The sequence below is a fragment of the Candoia aspera genome, chromosome 1, assembly GCF_035149785.1.
Source record: "Candoia aspera isolate rCanAsp1 chromosome 1, rCanAsp1.hap2, whole genome shotgun sequence".
Lineage (NCBI taxonomy): Eukaryota > Metazoa > Chordata > Lepidosauria > Squamata > Boidae > Candoia > Candoia aspera.
The window spans coordinates 18,511,399-18,524,123 of NC_086153.1; the positions used below are offsets into that span (position 1 = coordinate 18,511,399).

A 12,725-nucleotide genomic window follows, 5' to 3' on the forward strand; every position below is an offset into this window, starting at 1 on the left:
CTAAGAAAATCCTAAGAGAGGGTCTAGCTTTCCCTGAACCCAAAGCTACATTTGGCCTTTAAATGGCATGCCAGGTTCTGTAAAACAATTTATCATCTTTAAACATATATATAAAAAAAAATTTTAATCATATGGCATAGCAGTTTGGTGTTCATGCTGCTTTTTTTTCTTGCTGGGAAATCCTTATGAGGTCCAGCAGCCAGATGTATGGACTATTTAGCCGTGACAAGTCATGTTGCCTGGGTTAAAAAAATAAATGAAATAAATGAATGAATGAATGGTAAAGAAAAGACAGACTGACACCATCCAGGAAAGCGTTGCAGTGACCTTGGTTCTTTCCTCTCTATCAGTTTACAGAAAAAAAGAAAGGTACACTGAATTTTGTAACTGAAAACAAGGTCCCATTTTTGCCCCCAAGAGTATGTAAAAAGGTATAATTAAAGATAATTTGACGCTATTAACAGTTACAAGCTTTGTAGATTTTAACAGATTTGTGAATAAATTTGCTTGGCAAGATTTAACAGATTTGTGACCAAACCTGAAGCATCAATGATATATAAAAGATTGTAAATCAAGATTTCTATGGACTAATAATGAGTCATGTTGTACATGGTTTATTTCTGTTGACAGCAATTTAACAGCAGTAGCTTTTTTGGAGTGAAATATATACCTGGAAAACAGACTTAGCACCTAGAGTATCAAACAAAGAGGCCAAGAAACAAAGCTCTGAAAACTGAAATTTCTAAAAATAGAATCTCATCAACATGTAGCCAAAGGAATAGTTTGCTTACTTCACTTCCACAAGTTTAATTGAGGAAGGGGAAAAAACATAAATATTTAACCTTTCAAGAAACTCAGACATGATAACTCAACAAGTTGAAAACCGATATGCTTTTTAAAGCAGGTGGACACAGAACAAGTCACAATCTTGGCCTGACCTTATTGCAAAAACAGATAAATGCTAAAATGCTATAAAGATGGCTCATTCAGATGTTGCCTAGAAACACAGTTTGGAATGGAATGTTTAGGAATCAACTCCAAAGTAAGTTAATTCTTTCAATCCCAGGTTTGCCAGAAGTACAAATAAGACTCTGAGAGTTGAGAAGAGCTTAAGAAAAAGAGTTGGCATTTTAGAAGTGTTCTACTATAATATAAAAACAGGTAACACTGTAAAGAGTTTTTCTTTTTCTATATAATAGAGTAATAGGCCAGATCTTCTTTCCCTTGAAGCTTATGTGAGACTTAATGATAATCAGGATATCCAAATCTTGCACACACACAAAAGTCTCAGACACTTAAAATGACTTTAACAATTGGCGGGAACTGCATTTAAACTATGCCCTTCAAGAAAATGCTTAACATAGTTTCACATAACCCAACCTGGCCTTTCACAGAATCCCAGCTCCGCCAAAGTAAAGGAAGCAACAGAAACAGCATCGCCCATAGACTAGTCCAGCCTTCCCTAACGTGGTGCCCTCTGCATCTCCTGGACTGCAATTCCATCATCCCAACATGTGTATCTTGCTCAGGATAACAGCAACCGTAGTCTAACACACTGGGGAAGGCTGGGCTAGTTCATTCAGTCTGGCAACTCCTTGCATCCGCACAGCCTTGCTAGATCTTTGGCCAAAGAGAGAAGATTTGACTGGCGAGATCATCACACTAGTAAGAATACTGAAAAGGCTGGAGGGGAAGAAAAGGCAGTCACTCACAGAGATATGCGTACCCTTCAGATGAGTTACTGGAAGGAGAGAGGGACTCTAGAGAGATCACAATGGGCTTAATCTTCAGAAGAGCATTGAAAGGACTTGGAAAGCAATGGGCCTCTCAAAGCAGATCAGCTATTCCAGCCATCACAGCAGTGAAGACAAATCCTGGGAGCTGTAGTTCAGCGATACACAGAGGGGTACAGATTCCTCATTCCTACTCTGTTCAAATTCACTTTAAAAAGGATGTAGTCCACAAAATTGCATAAGCCAACTTGCTGCCTTTAGGACTATCCATAAATCTGTTTTCTGACAATCTATAACTGAGTGGACTAATCCATTTAAAAATACAGCTGAAGTGTGATTCAGGGAAAGCAATAATGAACTTGCTTTTCTACACCTCATTTGATTTTTCCAGCACAAGGCAGCCTCATGCCACACTAGCCAATTCTTTGAAGGCTATGTACAGGTACTATGAAGCAAATGGATTTTTTAAAAACACTGAAGCACTTTTTAGAGCCCAGAATCTTCCTGTATCATGTGATTTTTACAGCAATTCAAACTGGCTCCAGCATTTCCCACACACACCTACAGCTACCATCCAATTCTGCTCTGATCTTCATATAGGTCCAATTGTGCAGTTGCTAGAGACCAGCACAGCAAAAAGAAGGGCTACTCCAGGCTCAAAATTCAGATAAGAAATTTTAAATATTAGAAAATGACTTTAGTCATGTTAGAACTGAGTCCAATTGTGTTATTTACTACAATGTAGTGTTTCCTTGGTCTCTCTTATCCTCAGTTCTAGATCAAAACTATAAGCAGAAAACTTAAGAGTGAAGAAATAAAAAACCCAGTTTCCATTCCTTGCTAAATGTCATGCTATTAAGACATTGCTCAACATTTCAAACCTATTTACAATCTTAAATATTTACTTTACAACACATCTCTTTCTGAAAACAGAGACTAAGAACCCTTTACACTTTTTTCTCAAACAGAGCATTCTTGGCAAAGTGTGGTAAGCAACTACGTTTTAGGGAGTGAGGACGGCACAACTGTCTACCAGTTGATTTTAAAACCTGTGCATGCGTGGAAGAAAACAATCCCCAAAGCATTCCTTAAAAATTATACTGAACTTCTGTAAAAAGAAAAGGTAAATTCATTTCAGGAACACATAAAAATTCAGCCTTCATAGTAACCAACTCTGACTAAAATAAATATCATGGGACACATCAACCAACAAAGAGTACCTTTAAAATGTGCCAATTTTAAATTTGATTTTCTTCCCCTTAGCCCGTCTGCCAAGCAGAAAAAGGGAGAAGGAAGGAACTTCTGAGTCCTGACTCTCATCCAGCATAAACCTGAGGCTGCAGTGGAGGGGGAAGTTTGTCATTTTCAACATTTTCAGAGTCAATGGCAGCCAAGGCTGAGTTTGGGGCTTTAATTTCCAAGGGATACTTCTCCACAATCTCCTGGACTTCCTTGGTGATCCCGCCAGTCCAATCGATAAGGTCCCTCTCGAGCTTTTTGGCCTCACTCACAATCCTCTCCTGCCTCTCGTTAAGCTGTGAGAGGAGGTCCAGGTTCCTGTACATTTGGCGCATCCCCACACATACGTTGGCTGGCCAGTTCTCAGGTTCTTGTTTCTTTGGAGAGGTCTGGCCAGACATATAGCGGTCAAAGTCTTCCTGGCTCAGGTTTAGGGACTGGGCGTCCAACTTCTCTATGAAGGCGACAGCACAGCACTGCAAAAGCAAGAGTGTGAACCCTTTCAGATCGCACGCAATCAACATCATCTCCATTCATGTGCAAGCTATTTGATGTGACTCTTAAAATACACTGTAAACCTTGATAATGGATCAAGGTTTGCAAGAGATAGTTTAAATTATTGCTTAATAATAATAAATCACATTATTAAGATTATCAAAAATTGCTCAATTCGTTTGATCAACTTTTTGTCGATCTACAAATTTACATATGCAGACATAATTCCCTTTCTGAATTGCAATGTACCTTCCTGTCAGATACATACAAACTTTTACTCATTTTACAACAGGTGTGTGTGTGGGTGAGTGAGTGAGAAAGAGTGAACATGCCGCTCCTAGACCATCATCAGCCATGAAGGAATATCTGTAAACTGCTTTGAGTCCATGACAATTGAAGTAGTAGATAAATCATGCAAACAAACAAACAAATGAATAAAGTGCACTGTTATTTTTTGAGAGTTTCCTTGTCAACTTTGTTCACCTCCTCAGATATGTACCAATCATCATGCTAAAGCTAAGTCTGGATTAACAAAACACAACTGCTATTTTAAAACAACATAATATGCACGAAGAAATTAATAATATTGTGGCCTAATGTGAAAGCCTGATTAAAAACATATTAATGTAATGGCTGGGTTCCCACCACACGTTGAACAGCTCAGACAACTCCACTGTAGCCCAATCCAACACACTGTACAAACCCAACCAAAGTTTCACCAGTTTTAATTTTAGTTCTGTGCAATAATTCAGTATACTTGGCTTCCCATTCCTCCTTGGCTAACAGCAAGGATATTGGACTAGTTATTATTGCAAACCTCTTTTTAAAAGGAGGTACATGTAGATTTTGTTTCTGGTACTTCAACAGCAAGAGCTAGAAGGTTGGTATTTTTCAATGAGTTAATATATTTATTATCTGCATTAACTCAGGGTGTTAGATTCCCTTGAAGTGTGTCTACCATATAGCTTCTCCATAGTGCCATGACTGTAAGTTCACGATCAAGGAAAAACGCCAAGCACCTGGTTAAGCATTCTTGCTGATGTGACAATGAAGGACACAAATAAGGACACTGAACCAGGTGGGCCAAAAATCCAATTCTACGTAATGACAATTTCAGATGAGTTGGGTGGCCGATCAATTTAAATAAATGATGATGATGATGGTGGTGGTAAGTTCAGCTCTTCTTCCACCATGAGAAAGCATGAAAGATAGGTTCTGTATCTGGCAATATAGATAAAGCTCTTCTTCAAATTCCCCTAAAAGGACTGTCACAATCACAGATTTACTTACCAGGTTTGTAAAGTAATATCCATCCTCCCCAGTCATCAGCCTGCTGGGATTGCAGAATCGAGTAATGTACTGAATGTTGGACTGCAGGCGGGGTGGGTTGCCCTTCAGGACAATGTAGATGAGAGTGGGCAAAAAGTCATCAGCTGAAGCTGGCTCAGCCTTTGTGGTTCGGATAGCGTTAAAAATGTGCTTGCTGCAGCTAGTGATGCAGGCCAGCTTGTCCCGGGGGACGCGCTTCGAGTCCATTTCAATGATGTCTGCAAGTGGAAAACAATCCCAAGGATCAAGGAAGGCTGCATTCACCGGCACGGCTCTTTCTCCTTTAGATGTCCCACCCTCCATGCTTAAGAGAGTTTGCTAGATCTTGCATGCCATCTTTCTTTTAAAGAAATAAAATGAGTTATTAGCTAGCACTATCAGCCAGCAGCCCTGCTGTGCAGGAAAAATGCAAGTTTTAATCTAACCAATCCACTGATAAGCCAAAGGACCTAAAAATGTTTTAGGCAATTTTAAATAGCTAGCTACTTAAAGTGCAGCGGGTAACAGTGCTATCTCTGAAGAGGCATTTCTCTTATGTATTCAGAGGAACAAGAATGCCTTAAAAGTGCTGCTGGCTGCAATATTATCATTTGTCCTTAAAAAAATATGTCTGTCCTGACTTCCGGGAAAGAAACAGTGAACTGAAGGCAGCTCTGCTAAAAGCAGAGCCTATGACCATGGTGGAATGAAGAGCTGGCGAGTAGACTACGTTAAAAATATATTATGAAAGAGGAATAAGTTTTACTTGACAAGATTGAGACTGATCTGAAAGTGGATTTAAAAATGACAGGTTACAAGAACAATATGGAAAAAGATGCTACACTGGACATACAAAAGAACCTGGCTAATGTCTTAATAATTAAAAGGGATATAATAACACAGTAACTGTTACACAGTGACAATAACAATAAATAACAAACCAAGAGAGTGACCTGGTTTACAAGAGGGGCTTGTTAAAGCTCTGAAGAATATTGTGAGAAGGGACAAAGAAAAAAATGAAAAGAAATCAAGTTCTAGGACATTAGTTGAAGGGACTTAAGATCAAGATTGTTATAAGTAAAAGGAAAGAAAGTTGGTTTATTTGATCAAGGTTAAAATAGATATGTTATCTCTGGTAACCCTTAATGGACTTTTGCTGATCAGGATTGAAACAATGAGGCTTCAAGGATTTGTTTATAGATAAAAGATGGGATATGGGAAAGAGAGATCATTGTTGTATTTTAAGAGAAGGTGGTAAGTTACTAAAATTGCTTATAATTGTCGTGATGAGGGGGAAGTCATTTCTTTATATATTTCTTTTCTTTTTCTTTACTATATTCTTTTTTTTTATTTTCTATTTTTCTATTTTTTCTTTTCTATTTTTCTATTTTTTTTCTTTTCTGCACTTTTTTTCCTTTTCTTTTTTTTAGTTTGTATTAGTTTTTATCTTTGTAAGTGTAATTTTTTAAATAAAATAAAATAAAATTACTATTTTAAAAAAATATGTCCTAAAACTGTTTTTATAGCATATGTAAAACTCTGGAGGGGGTTCAGATGATTGACAGCTGACAGGTATATAGTTAAAATCAACCAGGTTTCTTTATTTTACTGACAGCTTTGGATTAATCAACCCTCAGTTACTATATTCAGCTTTCCACACAGAGGTGGTATAAAATATTAATAATGATTTCTACAGCACTGAAGTAGCACAACTAAACATCTCAGTTCAGAGTGCTGCTGAACAACAATTTTCCAGTTAAGATTGAGAGTTGCTGAGAGTTATAGGTAAGCCACATCTGAATAACTATCAATTCCTAATCCCAATCTGAGAAGGCCTTATTCTCAAGCCAGAATTGGAGGAGATAGGAGGCTTGATGACTCAGTTTTTTTGCCTTGGGAAAAACAATTGCTGTGAAAATATGCAGTGGTGGAGAACTGGCACACCATCAAATGGAGACTTATCCTACAAAGAGTTTTAGAGAATTCTAGCCAGTTACTCAGGTGGAAGGAATGAAAGGACATGAAAGCAAGGAGAAGCAGAGTACAGGATGAATTCCTTGGAAATTAGGGCCACTGGATAGCTAAGTTTGTACAAATGAAGTGGGCCAAAGTATCCTTCTGGACAATCAGTTAAGTAGTGAGTGTGAATAACCTTCTACTTCACCTAGAAAATTCCCCATAAAAAGTCCTTCCTCAGTGGGGAGTATGGAGAAAGAAGGAAGCAGGCAGCACTCTCATGCCACTCTGAATTCTGGTTCTATACCTGTTTGACGTAGCAAACATTACCCTTGCAATATTATTCTTACACATTTTCATCCCAACACACAAAATGCTAAGCAAAAACGCTAACAAACCACAATACAGGTTTAGCCTTTTATGTGTGAACCAGCCTTATGATAAACATATTACCTCAGGAAATACTTTTTTTTTTGTAGAAATCACTCCTGAACAAGACTTGATTACTTTCACAGAAAAAGGAATGTAGGCATCATGGGCTAAACTCATACTCTTCTTACTAGCCTTCTGATATGAGACAAGTTTGCTCCTGGTATCAAGCTGGTGATTTTTACTACGATGAAAAGATTCAAGATCAATAAACGTTCCCCCTCCAATCCATCGGCCCTTTACATACCTGTGATAGCTTTCACAACTACATCTGAGACTTCAGGGATTTCTTCATTGACAGGAACACAAAGCATTTGTGGAGTAACCCAGTGCAAAGCTCTGCAGGTAGATTTGAAGGACAGAGGAAAAAAATCACTATTAAAAGAGTTTAATGTGTCAAGAATGAAGGTAACAAAACTCTGTGCCCAGAAAGTTGCATTCTGGGACAACAAAAGCAGAGAGCAAATATTTTAATTATTTAAATAATTAAATGTAAATTATTAATTTACATTTTATTCATATTCATATTCATAATTAAATAGATATATTAATTATTTAAATAATATGCCTTTGTTTCTTTATTTTATTCATTATTGCATATATCCTAAACCACCTGGCTCAAGTCATATAGGGTTTTAGAGACCATTACCAATGTCATGGAAAATCCATTCTTAGGCATGAGTTTAAATATTTTGGATGCACCCAAAAACCAGTCATTTTGAAGGGTAGTACTATAGCAGACTTGCTTTAACTCAGTTGTAGATAATGACTGGGAAATAAAAAGAAACTATCTGGTTTTATATATTTTGGTGTCAAATGTGGAAATCTGTTATTTTGTCCTAGATCCATCTGATTCGTAGAATAGTTAGGAAAAACTTTTCACTTAAGTGCCAACTTTATCGGCTTTTATAAAACTACAAAATAAATGTTAACATTTGTGTAAACTTTCCCCCATTGTGCTCCCATCCATCTATTCACACGTCACTTTGTATTAGAGCTCCAGTGACACTTTCTTATGGGCAAAACAACTACTGCACTATTTCTTAATGTGTAACAATGCATAAAATATGCTCCTCATAAGATCTTGTTCTTGCTATGCCCTGTAAATTGAATTACTGCAGTTGACCTGTAATATTTTTTTTGAGTCAAAGAATATATTGGCCACTGACCACCAAACCTCTTCTCTTTTTATAATATGTATATATTGTGTATGTAAAAGTCCAAAAGCATTCAATCCTTAAAGATGAACCATCTGCTGCCAAAGAGCTCTCTTGCGTGCCCTATCCACTTGGTCAGTTTGGGAACGGACTACCAGGCACTAGCAGGCAACTAGGTCAGAGACTGAAAAAGATTACATTTGGTAAACCAGGACACTGAATCTATGATCTCTAAGCATGTACTATTCTTTTATTTTCTTCTCAAAAAGTCTATTTTGAAATTAAAACATTTCATTAAAATTGACATATTGTCTAGGAAATGGCATTTAACACTGTAATCTGTCTATGTTTGCTCCCTAGAAATTAATTCCCCAAGTTCTGCAGAGTGTTTTTGAAGAAAAATGTGTGGATGACTTGACTTTTAGAAGTTCACAGAGAAACAAATTTATTAGTTGATATTTGCCAAGGTAGGTACCGCATGGATCATTAACTCTTTGCATATTTTTCAAGATTGTAAGGAAGGAAAGGAATACAAAGCATTTACAGTGAAAGAAGAACTTTCAAGATGATACATTTCAAACTGAGTAATCCTCCAAGGTTCTTCACATATTGCTCTTCTAGAGAAAAGAGATCAGTGTGAAGTTCAATTGGTCCCACTGCTCCTTTTGAGAAATCTAGATTGTACTGAACCTCTTAATCCTTTGCTGGGATACAGACATTTGTTGTTTTTCATTGCTCTTTGTACAGCGTATATTTACTCCACAAAAGCTCAAGCTGCTAGTACTAGTGTAGAAGTTTTTAAAAGCGTCTATATTTAGTCCACAAACTTAATATGGGCTATTGTGATAGAATAATTAAGGACTGACACGGCCTTCCGCCCAGGAAGACAATGAAGTGGAACATTACGAAGCACAAATAAGATGACCTAAAAACAGTAAAAACAGTAAAAAAAAAAAATTCCCTGTTAGTCATAGTGCAGCTTTTAAAAGTTCAACCACTTCAAGGAGAAACCTGAGAAAAGCAAGAGAAAAATCTGCTACAGTCAGAATCAGCCGGGTACAAGTAGGTAACAAATGTTAAGGAGGCTGTGTCTAAAAGAGAGACTCTAGTCCTAAAGCCACACCTGATTCTTCTCTGGACCACAAGATCTTTCTTCTCATCCTCTGTGGTTTCTGGGCAGAAAACGTATTTATACAAGCGGGTCATTATGAATTTCTCCACCTGATCCATCACTTTTTCCACTTTTTCTGGAGACACTGGAAAAGACACAGAGACAAACAAACAAATCTTTATTACGGTCATAGGCCAGCATAAGGAGGCTGGGATACAGTCAATTAAAAAGCATAGCCTAAAAAAAAATTATGAAAAGCTAGAAGATATAAAAGATATTATGTATTACAACAGAAAGTATGTATATAAAAAACAAGAGTCTAAAAGAATCTAAAAGAGGTAGGAGCATTAGAGGGATGTAGGGGAGCATAAAAGACTAGTATGTGGAAGACTGCATCTATCAAACTGCAGCGCACTCTAATATGGTGAACTAGGTGCTTGTTGAGAGAACTGAAACACATCTAGCATCACCAGAGCAAGTATTTGCAAGTTAGACAGAGTCTGCCATTTCCACCCCCCTTTTATTAAAATGTTACCTACAGTAACATATTATTTGAGAGCCAGTGTGGTGTAGTGGTTAAGGCCCTGGACTAGAAGCAGGGAGACCCAGCTTCCAGCCCTCCCTTTCGTTAAGAAGGACAACAACCTAACATAACATTCTTCATTTTGTAGCCAAAGACTCCCTAGCAACATCTCCAGTGAAAGTAAGGGTCTAGTCCAGAAGCTTGTTTCTCAAAGTAAATTTTCTTTTCCCAGAAAAAAATAGACCTCCTGCATTGTTTGCCATCAATATCTAGATACACCTGAAGGTTCATTGGTATGATTTCCACATATTTGTTCAATCCCCTTTTAACAACAATGCAGTTTAAATTCTGTACTTGGGGACTGCTGGAAAGGGTGGGTTCAGGACCTTTGATCCTATCTGGTCTAACCTGCACTCAAGGATCCCATGTTTCTTTGGGGGTTGGGGGAGGATTTCTTCAATGTAGAGTAAGGACCAAAATCTGTTCTCCCACATCACCACTGATCTCCTCTGGAAGCAAAATGTTCCCCTTCCACTTGTCTGTCTCAAGCAGGGACATGAAAAGGCACATCTGAAATTGCACCCATAATGGGTGTTACCTTCCTCCCCTCTGAGTTCCACAAATAAAATGGCAAAATACATAAGAACAGTACCTTTCCAGCGAGTCTGTAGCTTATCTGCCACATTCTGATAGAGGCTCTGAGCATATTCAGACTGTTCCTCAATACTCCACTCCTACAAAGAGAAATCAGTCATGCATGTGAGAATGGGTAATGCTCCAGATCTGAGATCTCCTAAAATCCAAGTACATATCATTCTGTTTTCACAGTCCTTGATATCTTGACATTGTATTGGGCCAGTATTAAGTCCAAGGTGGCAGAACTTATGGCTCCTTTTTCCACCCTGTAGCTACCTCCAGTACAATGAAGGTCCCAGTCTTACAAATAACATACTGAACTCTTCACAGAACCAGACACCACAATGCAGACACTAGAGGCAGCTTGTCTTTTCCCAGATCCTTTATTTTCAGGTCAACCAGTATCTTTAGTAAGGTCCTCAGAGAAGATGAGAAACATTAAGATCCAGGAAGTGGGGGGGGGGGTTGCATCAGCAGGAATCAGTGCTGGGGAATGATAAGAATGATTTGACCACACAAGCATTTCTCCACAAGAATGGAACACAAGAAATTCTAACCTCCAGCAACAGCTCTTTTAGTTAAGTTGTGATGTTTATTTAAAAAAAACTAGCAAAGACCTCCTCTTCTCTCCCCCCACTCTAAATTTTAAGATACTATAGCCTGCAGCTCCATCTGGGGCAATTTCTAAGCTACCGATGGTAAGAAGAATTGTATACAAATGTACCCACTTCTTCACAAGTATAGCAAACACAGTATGGTATTTCCCTGAAGGGAAGATGACCCTACACACACTAGAAGAAAGATTAGAAAAAACTTTGTTCCTCACATTTCTGTGTTGTGAACAAATCTAAGATGACTCTCCCATTTTAAAAGTAAACTGTATGGGGGGGGGGGAGGCCTTTAGTCTCCTTACACACCAAAGCAATATTTTATTTATTTATTTATCCAATTTGTCCCCGCCCATCTCCTCCCATCAGGGGACTCTGGGCGGTTTACAACAATCACTTAAAACAACAACCATAAAATACACAGTATAAAATTACAATAATAAATAATATAAATAAGAGTAAAGATAAAAAGATAAAAAGTCCAAGTGGCAAAAGAATCTAAAACAGTCCAAGTGTGGGAGGAGTAGTCTATAGCAGCCATCCCCATGTAGATCGATTCCCCTCTCCACCCCAAGCGAGGCGGCAGAACCAGGTCTTCAGGCTCCTCTGAAAGGCCCGGAGTGATGGGGCCAATCTCACCTCCGGGGGCAGCATGTTCCACAGGGCAGGAGCTACTGCGGAGAAGGCCTGCTTCCTGGACCCCGCCAGATGAAATTCTCTTACAGGCGGGGTCCGCAGCATGCCCTCTCTGCACGATCAGGTGGGACGGGCTGATGTAATGGGGAAGAGGTGGTCCCTCAGGTAATATACAGGTAGTCCTTGCTTAACAACCATTCACTTAGTGACAGTTTGGACTTACGACAGTGCTGAAAAAACCAACTTACGACTGGTCCTCACACTTAGGATTATCACAGTGTCCCCATGGTCACGTGATCACAATTTGGGCATTTGGCAACTGGTTCACATTTATGACCGTCACAGTGTCACATGGTCACATGATTGCCATTTTCTACCTTCCCAGCCACTTCAGGCAAGCAAAATCAATGGGGAACTATGTAACTCGCTTAACAACCACGTGGTTTGCTTAACACCCATGTTGATTTGCTTAATGACCACCCCCCAGAAAGTTGTAAAATCAGGTCAGATTCACTTAATGACCACTTCACTTAGCAACCAAAATGTCAGTCCCAATTGTGGTCATTAAGCAAGGACTACCTGTACTTTTCTCCTTTAAATAACATACTTGTGGACTGCTTCACAAACAGATCATAACTGAGGATCATTCAATTTTCTCCCCTCAATACTTACCCTTCCACTATCACCACCACTGTAGGAGGAGACCTGTATTAGTCTATGGTAGCAAAAATGAGGCCTCTGTTAGCCCCTTTTCTGACTGACAAATTTTATTAAAAAGTATATGCTTTCCTGAGCTGCAGTTCACAAAAGCTTATCCCTTTTAATAAAATGTGTTTTGTTAGTCAGAAAAGGGGCTATTGACCCCTTCTCGTTTTTTGCTACCATCACCATGAA

General features: G+C 38.5%; 1 protein-coding gene across 1 annotated transcript in view; it reads right to left on the bottom strand.

Annotated features, from left to right (window-relative positions):
• Positions 1-598: 598 nt before the first annotated feature.
• Positions 599-12,725, bottom strand: part of RABGEF1 (RAB guanine nucleotide exchange factor 1) — a 32,962-nt gene continuing 20,835 nt past the window's right edge. Inside the window, exons 5-9 of the mRNA XM_063298540.1 lie at positions 10,604-10,685; positions 9,441-9,573; positions 7,408-7,499; positions 4,758-5,014; positions 599-3,448 (exon numbers count right to left, since the gene is read on the bottom strand). Coding sequence (XP_063154610.1) covers positions 3,050-3,448; positions 4,758-5,014; positions 7,408-7,499; positions 9,441-9,573; positions 10,604-10,685 — 963 coding nt within the window. The 3' untranslated portion in view covers positions 599-3,049. The remainder of the gene's footprint in view (positions 3,449-4,757; positions 5,015-7,407; positions 7,500-9,440; positions 9,574-10,603; positions 10,686-12,725) is intronic.